A 22,760-nucleotide genomic window follows, 5' to 3' on the forward strand; every position below is an offset into this window, starting at 1 on the left:
ACACCATCCGACTCCTTTTCTATGACTTCGAATTTCACTTTTGACTGAACGGGTCCTACAAATAAATTCAGATTGACATACCCGTACGTGTTGGTTTGGTTTTCTTCAAAGTCTGTCATCGTGGTAGGTTGTCGTACGATCTTGCCTGGGCGAACCTTGGTTGTCCTGAGAGTCTTGAGAGTAATCACATTCGAAGACGCTCCTGTGTCGATGAGATCCCTCTTGAACTCTGAATCCATGATGCGTGCAGTAACGTGTAGGGACCGGTTGTGACCTTCTTCTGCATCATGTCTTCTTCTATAAATTTGACGTTATTCACAGAAATCTTTTGTGTTTTCGAGGCTTCTGGACGCAAAGGTGTTAACTACACGTCCAGGGCTATCTGGTTGATTGCGGAAAACTTTTCCGCCCGTTGATTCTTCGATAGGTGTAAAAGTTCGCATAAGTTTTCCACTAGAGAAGCCGCTTCCTGATCCACCGGCCTCTGGTTCATAGTGAAACTATTGATTTGACGAGGATCAGTCTCCAGTGTAGAAGTCTCCGTGGTAGGACCGCTCATATCTGACGTCATCTTGATGAGGAGATCGAGTATACCATTTAACGCTTCTTTGATCAGGTCCATGTTCTTCGTGTGAACCTCCTGGACCCGTGCTAACTCGATCAATGTTAGGATTCTTCTGGTTACACCATCAGATACACCGTTGGGAAGAGGAGTATCTCCATTGGATGGACTTCAATCGGGATTTGAAGTTGTTAGGGGAGTCCTAAGACCAACCATTTGAAATCAACCAAATGGGATTGGGTATTGAAGAAATTGACTTCACAACCGAGAGATTAATCTCCCACTGTGGTCGCCAATTGTTTATGGGTGAAAACTATTTCTGCTGTTTTTGGTAATTTTGGGTGTGTGTGGATGAGAAATGAATCTAAACCCTAAACAAATGCACTGCAAGGGAGTGCTTTCTGATTCGAGAGATCAATCTATACAATTCTGGCATAAGCCAAGAAATGGTCGTTCCAGACTTGCTTCGGTCACAAAGTGAAGAAGATGGGGTTGATCTTAGGGAGGGAAGCGAAGAAGGTGTTGAGATTGTGAAGGTGTTGTCTATTTATGACTTGTATCAGAATGATGAACTGTCTTGAAATAATGTAAGCAATCAGCTCTGGATGTTTTCTGGATACGATGACAACACTTGGTTTTTCTGTGTTGTTTGGAAATAGGTGAATGACCTATTTATACAAGTCATTAAGCGCAACCCTCATCTCGTAGGAAGTGGATGAGGTGAAGTGATGGATTAGTGGGGTCGTGTATGAGTGGTGATTGTCACACGATCACATATTTGCCCACTTCCCTCATCACTATTAACCGTCCACCTTTTCCTGACACGTTCTTGTAATGGCATGTTGCACGCTGCACGCTGTAAACCGCCAGACCAATACCCCAGTGAGTATCCTCCATTTCGTGACATGCTTGATGTCTCGAATGAGTGGATCATGAGACCCACAGGAAGTAGCATACAGTGCTAAGTTAAATAACTAAGTTATTTAAGAAATCGTTGTTTTAAGGCTTAACCGAATAAGTCGCGGATTAAGCGTCTTAAAATAGCATCATGTTCAACCTTCTTCGAGTGATCGTTTGGAGGCCGCACGGGCGAGCTATCTCCTGGTCGATCACTCCATGTGGAAGAGGGGCGGATGGTGACCATCGAGGTATTTCATTGGTCGTCTAGATTTCAACCTAGGCTGTCCGACCAAGCTGTCAAAGTTGGACGGACGAGATGGTTTACGGCATAAATCTGCGACCGTTGATGGAATTTTATGGTTTTTAAAAGGTGTGCAAGCATCCCTCTTTGGATTGATCGAACTCAAGCATGATCGTTAATTTTGGTGGGACCGATCGGCCATACATGGAGGCGGCCTGTTGTGCACGTATGTACCTCTCCATCCCATGAAGGCTCGATCTGGGCCACTCAATTTGACTAGCAAAGATGAGTGGTCGTGATCGATTTGCGACAGAAATCCATTGCCGCAAATGATTTGGAAGCCGCGTGACATGCCACTTTGGGGCGCGCGTTTCGAGGTGCCGAGTCCTAGTCTGCTTAGGCCGGCTTTCCATGTGCGAAGGTGGGCCCACCATGATCACGTTGACACTCTCGGTACCTCTTAAGTCTATATCTACACCTTCCATCCAAGCTGGCGAAGATGGATTATCGTGATCAAACTACGACATGTATGCAACGCCGCAAACCCTAATTAGGGTTTTTACACAGTTACGCATGCATGACTTTGGCCAAACGGTTTGGTAAGCCACGCTTCACCTTTGGAGAAACCGATCGTGTGGGGACCACGTTGGGCTGACGGTGAACATATGTGCACCTTCCTGATGGTCCTAGGCGCGATCTAAGCCATCCAAATATGCTAGCTAAGTTGGATGGTTGTGATCGTTTTAAGACACTAGTGGAATTTCTGCGACTTTTTAAAGCATCACGCCGGCCATGTTTCGAGCAAACGTTCATTTCTCCATGGCATTGCCGTGAGAAAGCCGACCGGGTAGGTGAGGAGTGGGCCCTCCAATGTGTACATTAGCGCTTCACTGATCAATCGCGGTATGATCTAAACCGTCCAACCAGGATGGCGAAGTTGGACGGTTGTGACAGTTTTAAGATTTACCTGATCAGTCTCGCTCGTCCGAGCCTTTCCCAAAACAACACGGCCACCCTATTTTAGGGTTGGCGTTCAACGGGCGTTGGGAGTATAGTGTGGTGTTCGACCGTCTAGGGCATAAGATGGCCCTCCGCTGGTTATCACAGTGATCGTCTGCTCCTGCTAGGGTTCGTCTAGGCTGGTTAAATCACTCGGTCAACTTGCGTTGCCGTGATCGTTTCTGAGACTGATACGGACAGTCCAGATTTCCCTTAACAAATTAAACATGCTCGATCGGGCTAATATAAGCACGCCGATACGAGATTCTCTTTGGTATATAATGGTATAGCATGTACGGGTATTTCATGCATGTCATGCTAATAATGTGAGTTCGGCGAGGAACAACATAGGAAATATTAGGAAAATCATGCATTAATTGATAATGCTATATATTCATAGAATATTTGGGATTGTTGCTATATGCACCATTCTAGATGAATTTTGTATTTTTATCGAATTGGTTCGAATAAATAAAGTGAAGAGGTACTCATCACTTATCAAATGGCTTTACCCTTTGCATGATGTCAGCGCGTTAAATTTGATTTTACAATTTTAGCCCTGAACTAAAATCCACCATTAACAACTTGGTAGATTTATTTGAGGAGAAAGGTGAGATTTATTCACAAAGAGCAAGAAACAGATAACGAATCTCCTTTCATAAATTAAACATGGTTGTTAATGCTGATACTAATATATATTATCATTGCTATTTGAGAATACGGTTACAAAAGATACTCCTTCTCCTCTATCGAATGGTCTTCAACTTGGTTTGCGTAAGAAGAGACCAAGACAAAGATTTTATTTGACAACTCTTAAAAAGAATTTTCGGATGACACACTTTGCATTAGCTTGTTGATGTGATTTTTCGCTTTACCTGATATTTTTTTCTCTTCTCTACTTCTTTTTTTATGAGGTTCTGCTTTATGTCCCTCTCTATTTTCAAGTGTTTTCTGAATGAGTCTTTAGCTTACAAAAAAAAAAAGGTCTTGATAGCATAAATGAGTCATCAAACCGATCAGGGAAAAATAAATAAAAAGTACTATGAAATTGTTTTATTACCTTTATTTTATTAATAATTATTTGATTTTTATTTTCTTGTAAAATCATTTTATTAAGAACCCACATTTGGTGAATACCCTCATAATTTTATTATAGTTGGCATAATTTTTTAATAACACAAATTAGGGATACTTTTTTGTTACAATTTGCATAACTTTTTAGTGCTAATTGTTGTAGTCTGCTTGTCAGCGTCAACTGCAACAACAAAAAGAAAATCTATGAATTTACAAAAGTATCCCCAAATAGGGAATCTTTATTAAGAACTGTAAAACTGAAAAAATAACCTCTTATCTGCCAGCAAGATCTGAAAACACATAGTAATTGGACATATCAAGATCTAAAATGAAAAAGAAAAAAAATCTTCATAATCCTGGCTTGATCGGGGTATACCCAAATTTAAATGGACCTAGTGCCCTTACTAAGGGATGGTCAAATTGGTGATTTTACTTTAATACCCTTGAACTAATTAACTTAAAACTAAACCCTAAAATTTTAAAACTAAAAAACTATTAATCTTTCCTAATCTCTCTGCTCTTCTCCTTCTCCTTCATCTTCTTCCATTTCTTCCATCAAAAAAACTCTGTGAACTCAAAAGTTCAATACCTGAGAATGTTGAAAAGAACCCTCTACCGGCGAAAAGAAGACTGTAAATGATGTCTAAACTCAAACCCATTATTGTGTTGTGTGTTCTGATTGTTATATGATTGTTATATTAGGTTAAAAATCGAAAATTATGATTTCTGTGTCTTTAGTCGGCAAGTTCGTAACATGCATATCTTGCCGACTTTTTATAATAGCCATGGCGACTGTAAATTTTTTCAACAGTCGGCAGAGTATTTTTTGAAGACCTTGCCGACTAATACATGATTCCAGATTTTTCTCAACAGCCGGCAGGGTATTTTTTGAAGACCTTGCCGACTAATACATGATTCCACATTTTTCTCAATAGCCGGCAGGGTATTTTTTTTGTAGACATTGCCGATTAATACACGATTCCACATCTTTCTCAACAGCCGACAAAGTATTTTTGTAGACCTTGCCGACTAATGCAGTCGACATTGTTATTTAGAAAGAACCTTGCCGGCCAAAGTTAGTCGGAATGGTCTTCATTCGTCGACGTTGCCGACTTTTCATACTTTCATAACTGAAAGTGTTGATTTCTGATCTAATTTTGAGTATGATTTCATACAACAGCTTTGCAATCCCCTTTTTAGAAGTGTTTGGGTAGTGTGCTTTCATTTCCGTTGCAAACGATTTTCTCAAAACAATTTTTTTCATCAAAAATCTTCCCGCATAAGTTCAATCAAAAACAAAATTTCATAACTCAAATTCATAATTTGAAAAGTTTTAATCTACCCAATTAGTTAAGCTAATAGAATTTTTTAATATTAATTAAACAAGGATATATTAACCATTTAGAAAATACATGATTAAAGAGTGGCTTATTTTACTTCAAAATTATCTAGTTTTTGTCTCATTAGATATATCCCAAGAGAGAAAAAAAAGCATCGACCCCGAATCAAAGTTACTTCCGCCACATCCCACGACCACTTATTTTTTAACTTTTAAAGTGCGCTGTGCCCACCACCAGGTCCACCACTACTAACTCTCTTTTTATTTTAAGTTAAAAGCAACTGATAAAACCGTATCCCCATACGTAATTCAACACAAGATATATTCAAGATATTATACAAAAACCTCACAAAAGATCTTGAAAAGAAAGATGGCAGATGATTCTTCAGAACCACCACTTCTCAATTCAAGGACTAGCACCATGAATCCATACGAACTACTCGGAATCGTTCACAACCCAGATGCCGATACTCTTGCGAGAAACTCCCCCAATCCAATCACCAACTCAAATGATGATCCAGACACCAAAGACATTGATTTAAACCCCAAAAACAAAACCTGGATCAGAATTTTCAAACCATCCCAGTCTCAAAAAACCGAGCTCCTTCCACTGATAATTTACTTTCATGGAGGTGGGTTTATTCGTTGTAATGCAAACTCGACGATATTCCATAACTTCTGCAAATCCATGGCGAATCAGTTATCGGCGGTAGTACTCTCCATAGAGTATCGTCTCGCACCAGAGAACCGACTACCGGCGGCTTACGAGGATGCCGTGGAATCTCTAATTTGGGTTCAAAACCAAGCTTTGGATACCATAAATGGTGAACCATGGTTGAGAAATTATGTTGATTTCTCCAAATGTTTCATTATGGGGTGTAGTGCAGGTGGAAACATTGCTTATAATTCCTGTTTAAGAGCATCTGAATTGGATTTAGAACCAATAAAGATTTGTGGGTTAATATTGAACCAACCATATTTTGGTGGAGTAGAAAGAAGTAAATCTGAATTGAGATTGGTTAATGATATGAAATTGCCATTAGTTGTTAATGATTTGTTGTGGGAATTAGGATTACCAGTTGGAGTCAATAGAGATCATGTTTATTGTAATCCATTTGTTGATGAGAATTTGGAAAGAAAATTAAGGTTGATAAGGAGATGTCTAGTTACTTGCAGTAATGAAGATCCCTTGGTTGATAGGGATATTCAGTTTGTCAAGATGTTAGAAGAAAAAGGTTTGAAAGTTATGAGTTGGATTGAGGAATTTGGGTTTCATGGAATGGCACATTCTGATCCAGTGAAAGCTCAAGAATTGCTTAAAGTTGTTAAAGATTTTATCTTCTCTGAAGATTGAGTTTACTGTTGTGTTGTACTTCTATTGCTGCTTGGGGAGCTATAATGAAATGGTGGTATATCTACAGAACTTGCTTTTATTTTGTTTCATTAATTATTTATTTCGTATCCACAACATCTTCACAAGCTGAATTTGTTGATCAATTACTGGATCCCCATCAAATCCTATTACTAAACACTTCTTAATCAACCCTATAACTCCGGATGATTCGCCGTCATCAATACTCGGATTACAATAAACGTGATTTCGCTTCGATTTGAAATCAGTATTAGGAATCGCACTCCCCCAGCTGTACATTGGAGACCGTATCGAATCCAAAGCAATGTTTTATGACGAAGCATATAAAGAAAAGGAAGGGGGCACCAAAGCTGTTAATTTGGATAAAACGTCACATGGTTCATCGAGTTATTTCGTACGATATAAAGAATAAGGTATTCGAAAGAATTCATAATCTAGAACAGCCATGTACTTCTTATACAAAGACTTGCCGAGTTATGGATGCCCGTCTACATAAACTTATCCCGTCACTTGCTAGTGTTTGATTGTACATTTAAGTAAACCTTTGTTTTTGTTTTGCTAGCGCATATCTGCTTCATAATTATATGGGACCCAGCAGTTTTTAATTTTATACGAAGTTTCGTCGAGCCTTTTTTTTCTTCATAATAATGCTACAAATTTGTCAACTGCTTGGGGTAATAAAACCTTGTCCTAAATTTCCACTTATGAATCAATCTCTGATATCTAAACAAGTTCGAAGGAAAAATCTCTCAGCAAAGAACATGTCAAATCAGTCTTCAGAACCATTTCCCAGTTCAATCATCAGCACCATAAATCCATACGAAAAACTCAAAATCATTTACGACCCAGCTAGTGATACTCTTACTAGAAACTCTTCCTTTCCGATCACCAATTCGGATGATGATCCAGACACCAAAGACGTTGACTTGAACCCCATAAACAAAACCTGGATCAGAATTTTCAGACCATCCCAATCTCAAAATAATCAACTTCTCCCGCTTATAATTTACTTTCATGGAGGTGGGTTTATTCAATTTCATGCAAATTCAACGGTTTTCCATAATTTCTGCAAGTCCATGGCGGATCAGTTATCGGCTATGGTCATCTCCGTTGAATATCGTCTCGCACCGGAGAACCGCCTCCCAGCGGCTTATGAAGATGGGGTGGAGTCTCTAATTTGGGTGAAGAATCAAGCTCTGGATAAAATCAATGGGGAACCATGGTTGAGAAATTATGTTGATTTCTCAAAATGTTTCATTATGGGTTCTAGTGCAGGTGGAAATATTGCTTATAATTCCTGTTTAAATGCATCGGAATTGGATTTAGAACCAGTAAAGATTTGTGGGTTAATATTGAACCAACCACATTTTGGTGGAGTAGAAAGAACTGATTCTGAATTGAGATTGGTTAACGATGAGCGTGTGCCGCTAGTTGTTAATGATTTGTTGTGGGAGTTGGCGTTACCGATCCGCGTCAACAGAGATCATGTTTATTGTAATCCATTTGCTGATGAGAATTTAGAAAGGAAATTAAGGTTCGTAAGGAGATGTTTAGTTGCTTGTAGTAAAGGAGATCCGTTGGTTGATCGGGATATCGAGTTTGCCAAGATGTTGGAAGGAAAAAATGTTCAAGTTATGAGTTTGGTTGCAGAATCTGGGTTTCATGGGATGGCACATACTGATCCAAATAAGGCTAAAGAGTTGTTTAAAATTGTCAAAGATTTCATTTTCTCTCAAGTTTGAGTTTAGTGTCATAAAATGAGTAGCTATGAAACTTGCTTTTATTGTAATGAAAACTCGTATATGAATGGAACTAAAAATAAAATACCAAAAAAAAAATATTTCGATTTAAAATTTTCATGGCTTATCTATTCTTTGAATCTTACTATTAGCAGTAGCAGAAAAAGTCAAATGAATTGTTTCAGTTTTCCCAGCAAAGTTTCAAGTGTTTTAGAGTCATGGAATGCAACCCCATGGAACCCTCCTTCAGCAATACAAGTCTCGACCTTGACACCCTTTTCCTCCAACATCTTCACAAGTTGAATTTGCCGATCAATTAGCGGATCCCCGTAAAATCCAATCACCAAACACCTCTTGATCAACCCCACCTTGATTCCAGATGATTCACCGTCGTCAATACTCGGATTACAATAAACGTGATCACGACTAGACCCAACCGGCAAAGCCAGTTCCCACATGACATCGCTTAGTGAAGGCGCCAAGTATAGATCGTTGACCAATCTTAGTTCTGATTCAGTTCTCTTTACACTACCAAAAAATGGTATATGCAGTATTAGCCCATTGATCTTGACTGGCTCAAGATCCATTTCTACTGCTCTTAGATTGGCATGATATGCAATATTACCACCAGCACTGCAACCCATAATGAAACACCTTGAGAAATCAGCATACTCTTTCAACCATGGTTCACCATTTGAAATGTCTAAAGCTTGATCTTTGACCCAGTTGAGGGCTTCAACAGCATCATCATAAGCAGCGGGAAGCCGGCTTTCGGGAGCAAGACGGTAGTCTACAGAAACTACCAATGCGGGTAAATGTGCAGCAATGGATTGGCAGAAATTGTGGCTCATAGTTGAAGCTGCATTGAAAAGAATGAAACCTCCACCGTGGAAGTAAATTATGATAGGAAGCTTATTTGCTACAGAGAGTTCTGCCGGAGGTCGAAAGAGTCGGATCGATGTTTCCCGGTCAGGATTTAAAGATATGTCTTTGGTGTTTTGATCATCTTCTGTTAAGATGGTAAGTGGATTTGGGAGGTTTCTAATGAGAGTATCATCGTCAGGATTGTGGATGCACATCAGTTTTTCATAAGGATCGGTTGTAGTAATAGTGTGAAGCCGGTCGAAGATATTTGTAGCAGTAACAGTGGATTTATCTGTTGCTTGCTGCTGAGGTTGATCTGCCATTGTTGGATCTTGATTGGGTTAAGGATTGTGGTTTGTCAACGCCTCAACGCTGACGAACTGAATGTATATATTTGGTGGTGCATAAAAGAAAGAATAAAAAAAACAGCTGTTGCCGGCCTGGTGTGTTATCCTTTCACTGATGAGATGCCCATTGCACGTATGTATAATGGTTGCGGCCATGTTTTGCTTGAGCAAAATAAGGAGCTCAGGCCTCAAGGTCATAGGAACAGGGGTAGACTTGAGATTCAAAAAAAGAAAATTATTTGTTGATCTTGTTATATGGAGCTTTAATGGCAAAATATTCTTTGACTTTCTTTGAAGCCGTAATCTGCCGGATCTCGGAAATGTAGGTTAAGGTCGGTCAGTTTGGGTTCGGGATAACCCAAACTTTAGTCGGTCACTAATTTTTGTGATAAACTCTAATTGGTTAATTTCTGTGATAAGTTTTTGTTTACTTGATTCTAAAGATGTTGTGGGCCAGTGTCCAGTGGGCTAACGAGGATATTGGGTCCGGAATCGTGGTGGGATGTTGGAATCTTGGTCCCAATTGATTGGATGAGGTTTAAATGGATAGTTTATAAGTCAATGGGATCAAAAGGATTTCCTCATAGATTCTATCGGACACAATGGCAACTAGTGAAAGAAGATGTATGCAAAATGATCTAGTCATTTTTTCATTCTGGTTTCTTCTTAAACAACTGAATAACACAAGAATCTCTTTGATTCCTAAAGTCCAAGTAGCCAGCAAACCAGAGGATTTTCGTCCAGTAGCTTTGTGTAATACAACAATGTACAAGATTATCTCAAAAATATTTTCCTTAAGAATGAAGAAGCATATTGCTAACATGATCTCTCCAATGCAATTCACATATGTCCCGGGAACATTAATCTCGGACAATGTATGTTTGGTTCAGGAAATTGTTCAAGCCATGAAGAAAAAGGAAGGTAGTGGTCATCTTGCGCTTAAAATGGACATGTCCAAAGCGTTTGATAGACTAGAGTGGAGTTTCTTGCTAGACATTCTTAAACAGTTTTGGTTCTCGAAAAAATTCTGTCAGCTAATCTCACAATGTATCTCAACAACCCATATTGAATTCATGTTGAATGGATCTCCTACTCCATCCTTCAAACCTACTCGCGGGATTCGGCAAGGTGACCCGCTGTCACCCTATCTTTCTTTTTCTTGCGATGGAGCCCTACTCAAGATTTTTAGCATACTGTGAGAGAATTGGTCAGTTGACAGTTATGAAGATCTCTCACTCATCACCAAATATTAATCATCTGTTTTTCGCTGATGATTTCCTTTTGTTTTGTAAAGCTAATGACTCACAGGTTCAAAAGTTTCTTTCTGTGATTCAACAGTTTTCTCTATGCTCAGGGAAGTTGATTAACTTCAATAAGTCAGTTGTCTATTTTAGCTTTAACCTTGATCCAGATGCTTGTCAAACAATCAGTGGCACTCTTCAAGTCAGATATCTGAATATTTACCTTTCTTTGTGGGAAGAAAAAAACGTATTCAGTTAGATATCTGAATATCTGAATATTTACCTATGTTTACCTTTCTTTGTGGGAAGAAAAAACGTATTCATTTTTCCATACTCTGCAATGAAATGGATCATAAATTCTCAAATTGGAGGGGCAGTAATATGTCAGAAGCAGAAAGATCTGTGATGATCAAGAATGTGTCGAATGCGATACCCATTCACCACTTGACAAGCTTCAAACTTCCTGATGTTACTATCAAAAAGATGAGCTCTAAACAACAACAGTTCTGGAGAAACACAAAATCTTGTATAGGAAACCATATTATCACATGGAAAATAACTAAGAAAACCGAAGGAAGAAGGTGGCTTAGGTTTTAGAGATATGCACATCTTTAACAGAGCTTTATTAGCGAAATCAAGGTGGAAACTTTGTTATGATACTGAATCTATGATGACTAGGTCTCTTCATGCAAAATACTTCCAAGATGGAGATCTCTTTAACTTGAAGAATAAGTCAAACTCTACCTGGTCATGGAGAAGCATAAGTTCTGAGCTTGGTTTTGTTCAAAAAAACAGTTGTCGGTGTTTGGGTAATGGAAAGAAGATACTAATATGGAAGCACAGATAGATTCTGGATTTACCAAATCCTCCAGTTCCAAAACATGGTTGTTCTTCACATAATCGATTTAAATATGTGCACCAACTTTTTGCTCAAGCTGCTGGTTCATGGGATTTTAATGTTCTTCAGGACTTATTTGAAAACAGCACAGTCAACCCCATCTTCCGTATTGAGATTCATAACAGCCAAGAGGACAAGCTTGTTTGGTTACTTGAAAGGAATTAATGGTAATGTTTCAGTAAAATCATCCTATCGAAAGATGTATGAAGAGCAAAATAATTCTGATTTTATGGGGCTAAGACTGATAAAAATTTATAAAACACTGTGGAAACTACTTTTACTTCCCAGGATACGGCATTTCATATGGAAAGTTGTCTCTAATCTTCTCCCAACAAGAGACATTCTGAGTACAAAGGTACCTAGAGTATCAGTTGACTACCCATTCTGTGAACAATCCCAAGAAACTCCAGCTTATGTTATGATGAGTGCAACTAATTAGCAAGGATGGTTTGGTTTTCGATCTCTGGATGGTCCTCAAGCGGGTCTATCTCCTTTTCTGATTGGATAGAAAGTTGGTTTGATGATCTTCATGCTAGAAACATTACAGAAGATGAAATCTGCAAAAGAGAAATAATTTCGTGGTGCATTGGAACTAACAGACCCGAGAAAGTTTTTCAACATATTAATCTGTCTCCTAACAAAACTATCAAAAGATCTCGTAGTTTCATCGATGAACATTCTACTCAGAAAAACAAGACTCATATCATTAATAATAAGGTCTGTCGAAGAAATGTCTACTGGATACCTCCGCCTTTGGACGTTGTTACTATGAATGTTGATGTCTCTTATTTAACTCTAATAAGACTTGTGGCATTGGTCTAATAATTCGGAATTTTGCAGTGCTCAGCAAGCATCAAGGTGCATCCATCTGAGGGGGATTAAAAGCACATATCAAGCAGAATGCATGGGATTGTGGGAAGCTGTGAATTGGGCACAAAATTTAAAGCTGGAGAAGGTGCATTTTGAACTTGATGCAAAGACAGTGGTAGATGCTTTCAATAATAATGCTTCCATAGATTGGCAGTTACTCAAAATGATCAAAGACATTCAAATGTTTTTTAGAATTTTAACCTCTTGGAAGTTCTATTACATTCCTAAAGAGAGAAATAAAGTAGTGGATATTGTCTCTAGGTTATCTAGAGAAGATGGTTTATTTGTATCCTAGTTCATCTCTTCTCCTATTGAGATCAGAGCACAACTTTGTAAGGATAGTACTCATGTACTGAACTAATTTTCTTATCAATCCATTATAATTCGTTTCAAAAAAAAAAAAAAAGCCAATAGGATCCCTCGACTTGTAGACCGGTTTTAGAGTTGAGTTTTATCCATGGGATTATGACGAATTAGGGTTGTTATCCTAACATATGTTGACAAGAGCTACATTCAAAGATTATGACAACATCTCTATTCAAAGACCATTTGTAATGAAAAGAATAAAAACATCTCTATTGATAACATCTCTATTATGACAACTACACTGTTGAATAATTATTTGTGAACACCTAAAGGAGGTGTTAGTGTGAACACTAGAATAGGTGGTAGTGTGAACACTAAAGGATTTGTCAGGATGTAAAAGTTTACTTTTTTACAAGAGCTGCAAACCTTCTGATTTTAATTGTGAAACTTGCATCTTAGCAAAAAGTCATCGTACTACTTATCCTGAAAGTTTTAACAGAAGATTAGATCCAGTTTCTTTGGTTCATTCTGATGTTTGGGGCCCTTGACGAATTACTATTAATTCAGGATTTCGTTGGTTCGTTATTTTTGTCGATGATTGCACTCGTATGACCTGGATTTATTTGATGAGAAATAAAATTGATGTTGCTGGTATTTTCAAATCTTTTCATATTATGATTCAAACACAATTTTCCACCACTCTAAAGGTCATTCATTCTGATAATGATGAGAATATATCAATGAAACTTTACATGGTTATTTCCAGGAGCATGGTTTAATTCATGAGACTACTTGTACTTCTACTCCACAACAAAATGGTGTTCCTGAGAGGAAGAACAGATAGTTACTTGAGATTACGAGATCTTGTTTAATTGGAGCAAACATGAGGCCACATTTCTGGGAAGAAACTATCACTACTGTTGTATATCTTCTTAATCGTGTACCCACTAGTGTCTTGAAATTTCAAACATTTTTGGATAAATTGGCTTCGTTTGTTACAATTCCTTCTCATCTTAAACTTCCTCCACGAGTGTTCGGATATGTCGTTTATGTTCACATACAAAAACATTTTTGGATAAATTGGCTTCGTTTATGAGCAAGCTTGACTCATGTGCTCTAAAGTGTGTATTTGTTGGTTATCATCCATACCAAAAGGGTTACAGGTGTTCTCATCCTTCTCCTCGCAAATTTTATGTTAGCATGGATGTTACCTTTTCTAAGCATGAGAAGTTTTACTCCACGGATGATTCCAGTTCTCCTCTTCAGGGAGAGAGCAACATTAAAGAGTTGAATTGGATAGATTCATTTCCAACTAATAGTGAGTTACATCTTCCTGTCATAGAAGAACGTACAAGTAACCTTCCATCTTCTACCTATTTGGTACATACTACTATGCAATCCACGGAAATAGTTCAAGAAGTCGAAACTCTTGTTGTAGAATCCCCCTTATCTCTCAAACAGCAGTACCTACAACCAGTTATCCCCCTGTTGATGTCCCTGAGGTAAGCTTAGATTGTTTGATTAATACTGAAAACACTTGTGAACTAACTGACAGCGACAGGTATCAATTGCCACAAATGAGTAATTGTGGGGGTTCCACCAGATCGTTTTTCACCCGAACAAATAAAGAAAGTGAAATATCCCATTGAGAACTACATGTCTACTCATAGATTGTCATAAGCTGGAAATGCATTTGTCAGTCAGATAGAAGATGTTATTATTCCCAAAAACATACAAGAAGCATTATCTAATCCGAAATGGGCTGGCCCTTTGAAAGAGGAGATGCTAGCACATAAGGAAAATGGTACATTGGATATAGTTTCATTACCATACGGGAAGAAACCAGTTGGTTGCAGATGAGTGTACACTATCAAACAGAATCCAGATGGCTCCATTAATAGGTACAAAGCAAGACTTGTGGCTAAAGGATTTACCCAGACTTGCGGTATTGATTTTCAAGAGATATTTGCTCCGGTTGCGAAAGTCAATACTATTCGGGTGTTGTTATCTTTGGAAGCGAATTTAGGTTAGCGTCTACAAAAATATGATGTAAAAAATGTTTTTTACATGATGATTTACTAGAAGAAGTCTATATGACACTGCCTCCAGGTTATATCCGAATAATGCAAACATGGTTTGTAAGCTAACCAAGGCCTTAAATGGTTTGAAGCAATCTCCCAGAGCTTGGTTTGGTAGGTTTCGTCTAGCAATGAAGAAATTTGGAGATACATAGAGTAGTGTTGATCATATTTTGTTCCTAAAAAGGGTAGGTGACAAGGTAACTGTGCTTATTATCTATGTTGATGATATGGTGGTAACAGGAAATGATCCAGAAGAGATGAGTAATCTGAAAAATTGTCTGTACTCTGAGTTTGATATGAAGGATTTAGGTGGACTTAAATATTTCTTGGGAATTGAAGTTTCACGATCTGAGAAGGGTATTTTCTTGTCTCAGCGAAAATATGTGATTGATTTGTTGAAGGAAACCTGTATGCTTGGTTGTGAGCCGATTGGGTCTCCTATGGAACAAAATCGTGGTCTGGAAGAGTGTTCTGATCAAGTACCAGCTGACAAGGGGCAATACCATAGGTTAGTTGTCCGTTTGATTTATCTTTCCCATACAAGACATGATATTTCCTATGCTGTGAGTGTTGTAATAAGATTTATGCGTAATCCGGGTCAACAACACATGAATGCAGTCTTTAGAATACTAAGATATTTAAAATCTACACCAGGAAGAGGGTTGATGTTTTCAGAACATGGGAATCTTGAAGTATAGGGTTACACTGACTCGGACTGGGGCGGAAAAGGTGATAGGAGAAGATCGACATATGGGTACGTTACCTTCGTCGGAGGTAATTTAGTAACTTGGAAATCTAAGAAACAACAAGTGGTTTCTTTGTATAGTTTTGAAGCAGAATACATGGCAATGGTGAAAGGCAATTGTGAACTGTTATGGTTAAAAAGGATTATGGAGGAACTTGGTTTTCCTACTGAAAAACCTATGAAGTTGTTTGGTGATAACCAGTGTGCGATCAAAATTGCAGAAAACCCGGTGCAACATGATCGAACAAAGCATGTGGAAATTGAGATGAATTTCATCTATGAGAAACTCGAAGAAAACATTATTGAAATACCATATGTTCGTACAACACAACAGTTGGAAGATATTCTGACCAAGACCTTATTAAATCAAGTTGGGCATATGTGTTACATACGCACCATCTCGAGGAAGAGTGTTGAATAGTTATTTGTGCACACCTAAAAGAGGTGGTAGTGTGAACACTGAAGGAGGTGGTAGTGTGAACACTGAAAGATTTGTCGGGATGTAAAAGTTTACTTTTTCCTTTCGACACTTTTTATTTCTCCTCGTTACATGCATGCATGTTATCTGTTCTTCCTGCCAAAACGTGTTATCCTGGTTAAGCCCTGGAAACATGGTAGTACGGAAGATGTATTTGCTTCCTTTGTAATTTGTATATATACACACCAAATTGGTGAGAAGAAGTATATACAACAATTAAAGTTCTATATTTCGAACTTTAAGTTTGAGTTACATGTCCAGTTGGTAAAAAGAATAAAAATAAATGAATAAGAGTCGATGTTATTGTAGTACAGTGAAAAATTCATCGGTGATAATGACCCGAGTTCTAAACTCGTCAGCACCCACCAATTTCTTTAACCATTAAAATCAAAATAAAATGCCTTTAAATTTGCGTGTTAACTAGTAATGAAATGCCATTGCAACTTGCAAGTACGTGCATAGGCCATGTTAACTAAAAAAGGGGTAGAGGCTTATTATTAGGTGAGTGAATGTACTGTCCTTATTATGTACATGGGCCATGTTTAACTTGAGGAATAAAGAAGGTTGTTTCTAGGCATACAAAATAATAGTCCCATCTTGGATGACCTTATAAGGGGTAGCCTATGGGTAGTTCAATCACCTATATACCATTAATACAAAAATCTAAAATCAGTTTTCTAAAAAATCAAAATCAGTTTCTCTTAATATATCTTCTTCTTCTTCCTCTAACTGAACTCTTCCCTTCCCGCAAAAAAAAATAATTCATCAACGTGATTAATTGTCGATTCGTAAAAATTTGATCGTCGATTAAACTCGAGTACATAATGACTCGTACAAAGAAAAGCAGGGACTAGGCAAATAAAATCGTCCTCTAATCCATCAATTGAAGAAGAAGAACCAATTGAAAATGAAGGTGTGGAAACTGAAAATCAACCACCAATTGAACCAGAAATTGAACCAACTGCATCTCCAACTCCGGAAATGAGGATAAGAAAGTAAGTTTTACAAACCCAATTTCCTATTTGCTTTTTTTCATCGATTAAATGACGGTTAAGGTGTTGGGTTCGTCTCAAAATTGAGTTGCGTTTTTAGTCGAACTGTTCTTCACAAAAGCTTCCTGTAAGTGTATATGAACAGTTCGGCATGAAATTTCAAGCCGAACCTAGTCACAAATAGAGATGCATAGGGGTTCGGCGTATTCGATAATCATAATATGTGTCGAACCTAGCACATTTACGAGGTTCGGCTATTACGATATTCACATTATGTACCGAAACAATACAAAATTCTTACCCCAACAATTATCAGGAATACAAATGATCAGGTTCGGCTTAGATAATACTTATGTAAATAACCGAACCATGTACTACCAAAAGGTTCGACGCTTACAATTTTCTCAATATAAGACGAACCTCACATATTTTTTCTTCCAGATCATACATGATTAGGTTCGGCTCATTATGACATTTTTAAACAAGCCGAACTAGGGGCTACAAAATGGGTTCGACTCATAATAATAACACTTTCAGCTTGCCGAGCTGTTCATTAGTTGTCAATATCCAGGTGGGTTCGGCTGATATATTAAGCCGAACATATTCCAGACTCGCCGAACCTTAGTGAAAAAACACAAACTTTTTATGACTTTAAGCCACAGAAGTGAGATTAAACATAAGATAGAAGTGTACCCTCCTCATCCATTGAATCAAATACAAGCTATTTTCTCATTTTCCCCTTCTCCTTCTCCAAAAAAACCTAACTTTTTTTTTCTTACTCAAAAATTTTCATCTACACAAATTTATAACTAAATAATCTTCAAACTAATCACTAATTATTAATCACTAATCAGAATTATTTTAACTAACCATTAGTATTAACATTAATCCTAAAAAGTCAGATTTGCCATTAACAAAAATATTTCGTTAAGGGGCTTCTGATTTTACTATTTACAACCCTTTTTTGTCTTTATTCAGTATGCACTGAAAGTTTTTCGTATGCCTAAAAACAGACTTCAGAAATAAATGGTGTGGGGGCTTGATTAGGTGAGTGATGTACTACGGTATTTACACAATTACACTTGCACATGCTTACAAGATTGTTCCAATGTGAAGTGCCGTTATCTATGAACAGCCAATTTAGACGAATGGTTGTTTTACCAAACTCGCTTCAAGTCCAAAGTTAAAGAAAACAGAAGATGCAGTAATAAAAACTCATACTGGTAGTATATTTTCATCTTAATAAAAAAGTAGATTCATGGACTATCAATTAATAACAGAGAAAGTCAAATGAAAATTTTCAGTTTTCCGAGCAATGATTCAAGTGTTTTAGGGTCATAGAATGCCATCCCATGGTACCCTTCTTCAATGCAGGTCTCAACCTTCACACCCTTTTCCTCCAACATCTTCACAAGCTGAATTTGTCGATCAATTACCGGATCCCCATAAAATCCAATCACTAAACACCTCTTGGTCAACCCTACCTTAATTCCAGATGATTCACCATCATCATGTCTTGGATTACAGTAAACGTGATCACGGCTAGACCCGACCGGCAAAGCCAGTTCCCACATGACATCACTCACAGAAGGTGCCAAGTACGGGTCATTGATCAATCTTAGTTCTGATTCAGTTCTCTCAAGACTACCAAAGAAAGGTATGTGTAATATTAGCCCGTTGATCTTAATTGGTTCAAGATCCATTTCTAATGCTCTCAAATTGGCGTAATATGCAATATTAGCACCAGAGCTGCATCCCATGATGAAACAATTCGAGAAATCAGCATACTCTTTCAGCCATGGTTCACCATTTAAGGTGTCTAAAGCTTGAGTTTTGACCCAGTTGAGGCCATCCACAGCATCATCATAGGCAGCGGGAAGTCGGCTTTCGGGCGCAAGACGGTAGTTTACCGATACGACTACTGCAGGTAAATGAGTAGCAATGGATTGGCAGAAGTTGTGGACAATAGTTGAAGCTGCACTGAAAAGAATGAAACCACCACCATGAAAGTAAATTATGACAGGAAGCTTATTTGTTACGGAGAGTTCGGTTGCTGGTCGAAAAATTCGAATTGAGGTTTTCCGGTCAGGATTTAAAGAAATGTCTTTGGTGTTTTGATCTAAGGGAGTGACTGGAATTGGGAGGTTTCTAATGAGACTATCATCGTCAGGATTGTGGATGCACATAAGTTTTTCATAAGGATCGGTTGTAGCAGCATCAATATCCCAGGCGAAACCTGTTTTAGCAGTAGTACTGGATTTATCTGTTGCTTGCTGATGAGTTTGATCTGCCATTATTGGATATTGATTGGGTGAGGGTTTGAACTGTGCTTTGCTATTACCTGAACGAACTCGTATATATTGGGTGGTGCATATGTATACAACTACCTGTCAAAGGACACAAAAGACAAAAGAAAAGCTGTAAAATTGGCGTATTACGACCTGCCACTGATGCCATTGCAACTAGCAAGTTTCTATATTGGCCATATGTAATGAATAGAGAGGGTGCTGACTGCTGGCAAAAATACTTCATTTTGGTGTGTGCATCGTGTTGGATTATCATGGAGAGCGATGTTGGGTGCAATATTCAAAACAAAGAAAAATTAAATAAATAAAAGTTATTGATACTTAGCTCCTTTATAATTGAAGTGATGGATTTGACGAAACGAGCGAATTTTTCATATCTCCACAACAACAATAAGGCGAAACTTTGAAAATCAGAGTGAGTCACGTGTTCAACACGTTGCCCTTAAGACATCAGCGCCCGGCGACACTCAAGAATGATGCTATAGCCTTCACATGACGGATATCTCCAGGATAAAACACCCTACTACACCTACTACTAGCATACGTAGTAGATGCTCAACTTGAGCTTGACAACTCCGAAAAAACACTTAGGGAAAATCGAACGTTAAAGAAATCACTATAAAATATTTTCCCTTGTGGGTCTCTCTCTAAAAATTGGAGAATCCCCTTTCCCATTGACTTTACAAAAGTAGTGAATTTCTTTATATAATGGAATAATACAACTAAAAAGCTTATATAGTCTCTTAAAACAACTAAAAAGTGGAAACTCCACAGTGTGGGACTAATAAGTTTTTCATTCACAAAAGAAAACAATAAATTATAATTTTTATTAAAACTTTAAAAATCATATTTTATTAATTGTTTTCCAACAATCCCCCATATGAATGAAAACTCAATAAAACACAGATAGATCTTGGTAAATCAACAACCCAATCTCACGAACCTAACTGACTGAACAGACAGACAGATCGTGCATGTCGAAGTTATGCTAGCGATTCTAACTTCATCTCCTTCACACAACAGTGTGTTGACCCCAGGGTCATACTATGGATTGCAAAAATCATATAGTATAGAGAGCTTTCATCTTTAGTTCCTCACAAGTAAGACTAAAGGTTCCTTTCACCAAAGTGAAAAAGCATGAACTAGTGAACCCTTGGTGACCCTTAGGTCCTAAGTTCCAGTAATACCAAAACCATCAAAACGAAAATCACATAAAAAACGCAAGAAATATCATTTTAGGCAGAGGTGTCCATGAGGTCTTGAACCTTTGCTTAGTGAGATATTATTACCGGAATTACTCTCCAGAGACAGTGAACTATGTCTTGAACTGCTAGCGTTTGATGTAATTCGCGATAACAACCATGGATGATATCTCCAAGGTTGCTGCCAAGCTCGTGTCGTTTTGTCCAGTTTGGCCATGGACATATCATGTTTCCCAGAATGCTCTAGAGAATCAAAGCTCATATTCTCATAGGAAGCGGCCCCATTTCCTCATTCATATAGGTGAGTTTGCATAAAGAGTGCTACTGCTACACCCCACTTCAATCTTAAATTGAAACTATATAACTCATTAAGACTTCTTAAAAGTCATCCTTTACATGCAGTCACACTATCACGTCTACACCCTAGGGAAGGGACAAATAATGAAATTATCTGATAATGTTTACCTTTACCCACCACAAATTAGTTGTCTCATTCGAAACCTTGATCTTGGGATCTCCAATCAGCAAGGTTGAGTATCCTTCATGGCAAGTTTAATTTATGAGATAAAGCCACATCCCTCTCGATGCATTTCTAACTATCTCTTTGGATAAACCTTTCGTCAAAGGTTGTGCAATATTCTCCTTGGACTTTATCCAATCAATGGAAATAACGCCGATTGAGACTAGTAATTTTTAGCTTTATCTATTATAGCTTGGCTAACACAATGTATAGATATAGCTGGCACAGTCCTATGCCAGAGAGGAATGTCTTCTAAAAAGCATCTTAGGCACTCGGCCCACTCTCGTTCTTTATCTAACGCAATACTCTCAGATTCCATAATGAATTGAGAAATATATGTTTTTTCTGAAAATCTTCCAAAAACAAACCCTCTTGCTAGAGTGAAAACATACGTAAACTTAGACTCCTTTGAGTCAACTATCCAGTTTGCATCACAAAGTCCCTCAAGGACAACAAGATACCTTTCATAAATCAAACAAAAGGTAATAGAGTATTTTAGGTACCATAATACTCTACTAAGTGCATCCCAATGCTCTTGTTCTGGACTACAAGTATATATACTTAACTTACTCACAATATAGGAAATGTATGGACTCTTACGGTTCATTAAATTCATCAGACATCATATAACTCTTGAGTATTCAAGTTAAGATACTCCATTAACCTTATTTTTCTCCAGTCTACAAGAATAATCGTATGGAGTACACGCAGGCTTACAATCAGACTGATTATATCTCATAAGCACAAATTCAACATAATGAGAACGACTAAGACTATAAATTTTGGTTATCTTCTAATCCTCATCCCTAAGATTACATCAAAAGAGCCTAAGTCTTTCTAGTCAACGTTCTCATTCAGTGCATGTTTTTAGTGGAATTAATCACATCTATGTTTGTATCAAGTATAAGCATATCATCAACATACAAGCATACAATCACACAAGCATCCTTAACAAGTTACTTGTAAATACACTTGTAAGATTCATTAACTTAAATCCACTATACATTATCACATGATCAAATTTTTCATGTCATTGTTTACGTGCTTATTTGAAAACCATACACAGATTCGTTCAATTTAAAAACTTTGTCTTCATAACCTTTCACTACAAAGTCCTCAGGTTGGTCTATGTAAATTTCTTTATCTAATTCACGATTTTAGAAAAGTTGTCTTACCATCCATATGATGTATCTCCAAGTTTTTTATGGCAGCAATATCAATTAGCATCTCAACAGAAGTAATTCTCGTCACAAGTGAATAAGAATCAAGGAAATCTACACCTTCTTTTAGTTTATAGCCTTTAACTACCAACTTAGCTTAATATTTTTCCACAGTTCCATCTACCTGTCGTTTCCTCTTAAAGACTCATTTACATCCCATGGTCTTACTCCCTGGAGGTAAACTAGCAAGCTCCCAAGTCTGGTTCCGACGGACTGAGTCCATTTCACTAAATGAAGCTTCTTACCAGAATGGGGTTTCAGTAGATATCAAGGCTTCTTTAAAAGTCTGGGGCTCAAACTAAGATAGGCATGTTATGAAGTCGGTTTCATAAGAAGTCTCAAGTCTAATTGTTTTACTTCTCTTAGGCTCAACATCAACTTCATTTTCCTTTAAAATAAGTTCTGACTATTTGAAAATAAATTTAGGGGATCAACAACACATCTCTAGTGAGGTACAGGTTTAG

General features: G+C 37.7%; 4 protein-coding genes across 4 annotated transcripts; 2 read left to right on the forward strand and 2 right to left on the reverse strand.

Moving 5' to 3' along the window:
* Positions 1-5,427: 5,427 nt before the first annotated feature.
* On the forward strand, positions 5,428-6,535 carry LOC113304567 (carboxylesterase 1-like). Its single transcript, XM_026553707.1, has one exon. The coding sequence runs from the start codon at positions 5,486-5,488 to the stop codon at positions 6,467-6,469; it is 984 nt and encodes a 327-aa protein (XP_026409492.1). The 5' UTR covers positions 5,428-5,485; the 3' UTR covers positions 6,470-6,535.
* Positions 6,536-7,113: 578 nt separating this feature from the next.
* On the forward strand, positions 7,114-8,338 carry LOC113304565 (carboxylesterase 1-like). Its single transcript, XM_026553704.1, has one exon. The coding sequence runs from the start codon at positions 7,135-7,137 to the stop codon at positions 8,227-8,229; it is 1,095 nt and encodes a 364-aa protein (XP_026409489.1). The 5' UTR covers positions 7,114-7,134; the 3' UTR covers positions 8,230-8,338.
* A 27-nt stretch (positions 8,339-8,365) lies between these two features.
* On the reverse strand, positions 8,366-9,436 carry LOC113304566 (carboxylesterase 1-like). The gene has a single exon (XM_026553706.1). The coding sequence runs from the start codon at positions 9,411-9,413 to the stop codon at positions 8,394-8,396; it is 1,020 nt and encodes a 339-aa protein (XP_026409491.1). The 5' UTR covers positions 9,414-9,436; the 3' UTR covers positions 8,366-8,393.
* An 8,838-nt stretch (positions 9,437-18,274) lies between these two features.
* Positions 18,275-19,367, reverse strand: LOC113301127 (carboxylesterase 1-like). The gene has a single exon (XM_026549895.1). The coding sequence runs from the start codon at positions 19,340-19,342 to the stop codon at positions 18,335-18,337; it is 1,008 nt and encodes a 335-aa protein (XP_026405680.1). The 5' UTR covers positions 19,343-19,367; the 3' UTR covers positions 18,275-18,334.
* Positions 19,368-22,760: the final 3,393 nt, after the last annotated feature.

This window comes from Papaver somniferum, chromosome 8, assembly GCF_003573695.1.
Source record: "Papaver somniferum cultivar HN1 chromosome 8, ASM357369v1, whole genome shotgun sequence".
Taxonomy (NCBI): domain Eukaryota; kingdom Viridiplantae; phylum Streptophyta; class Magnoliopsida; order Ranunculales; family Papaveraceae; genus Papaver; species Papaver somniferum.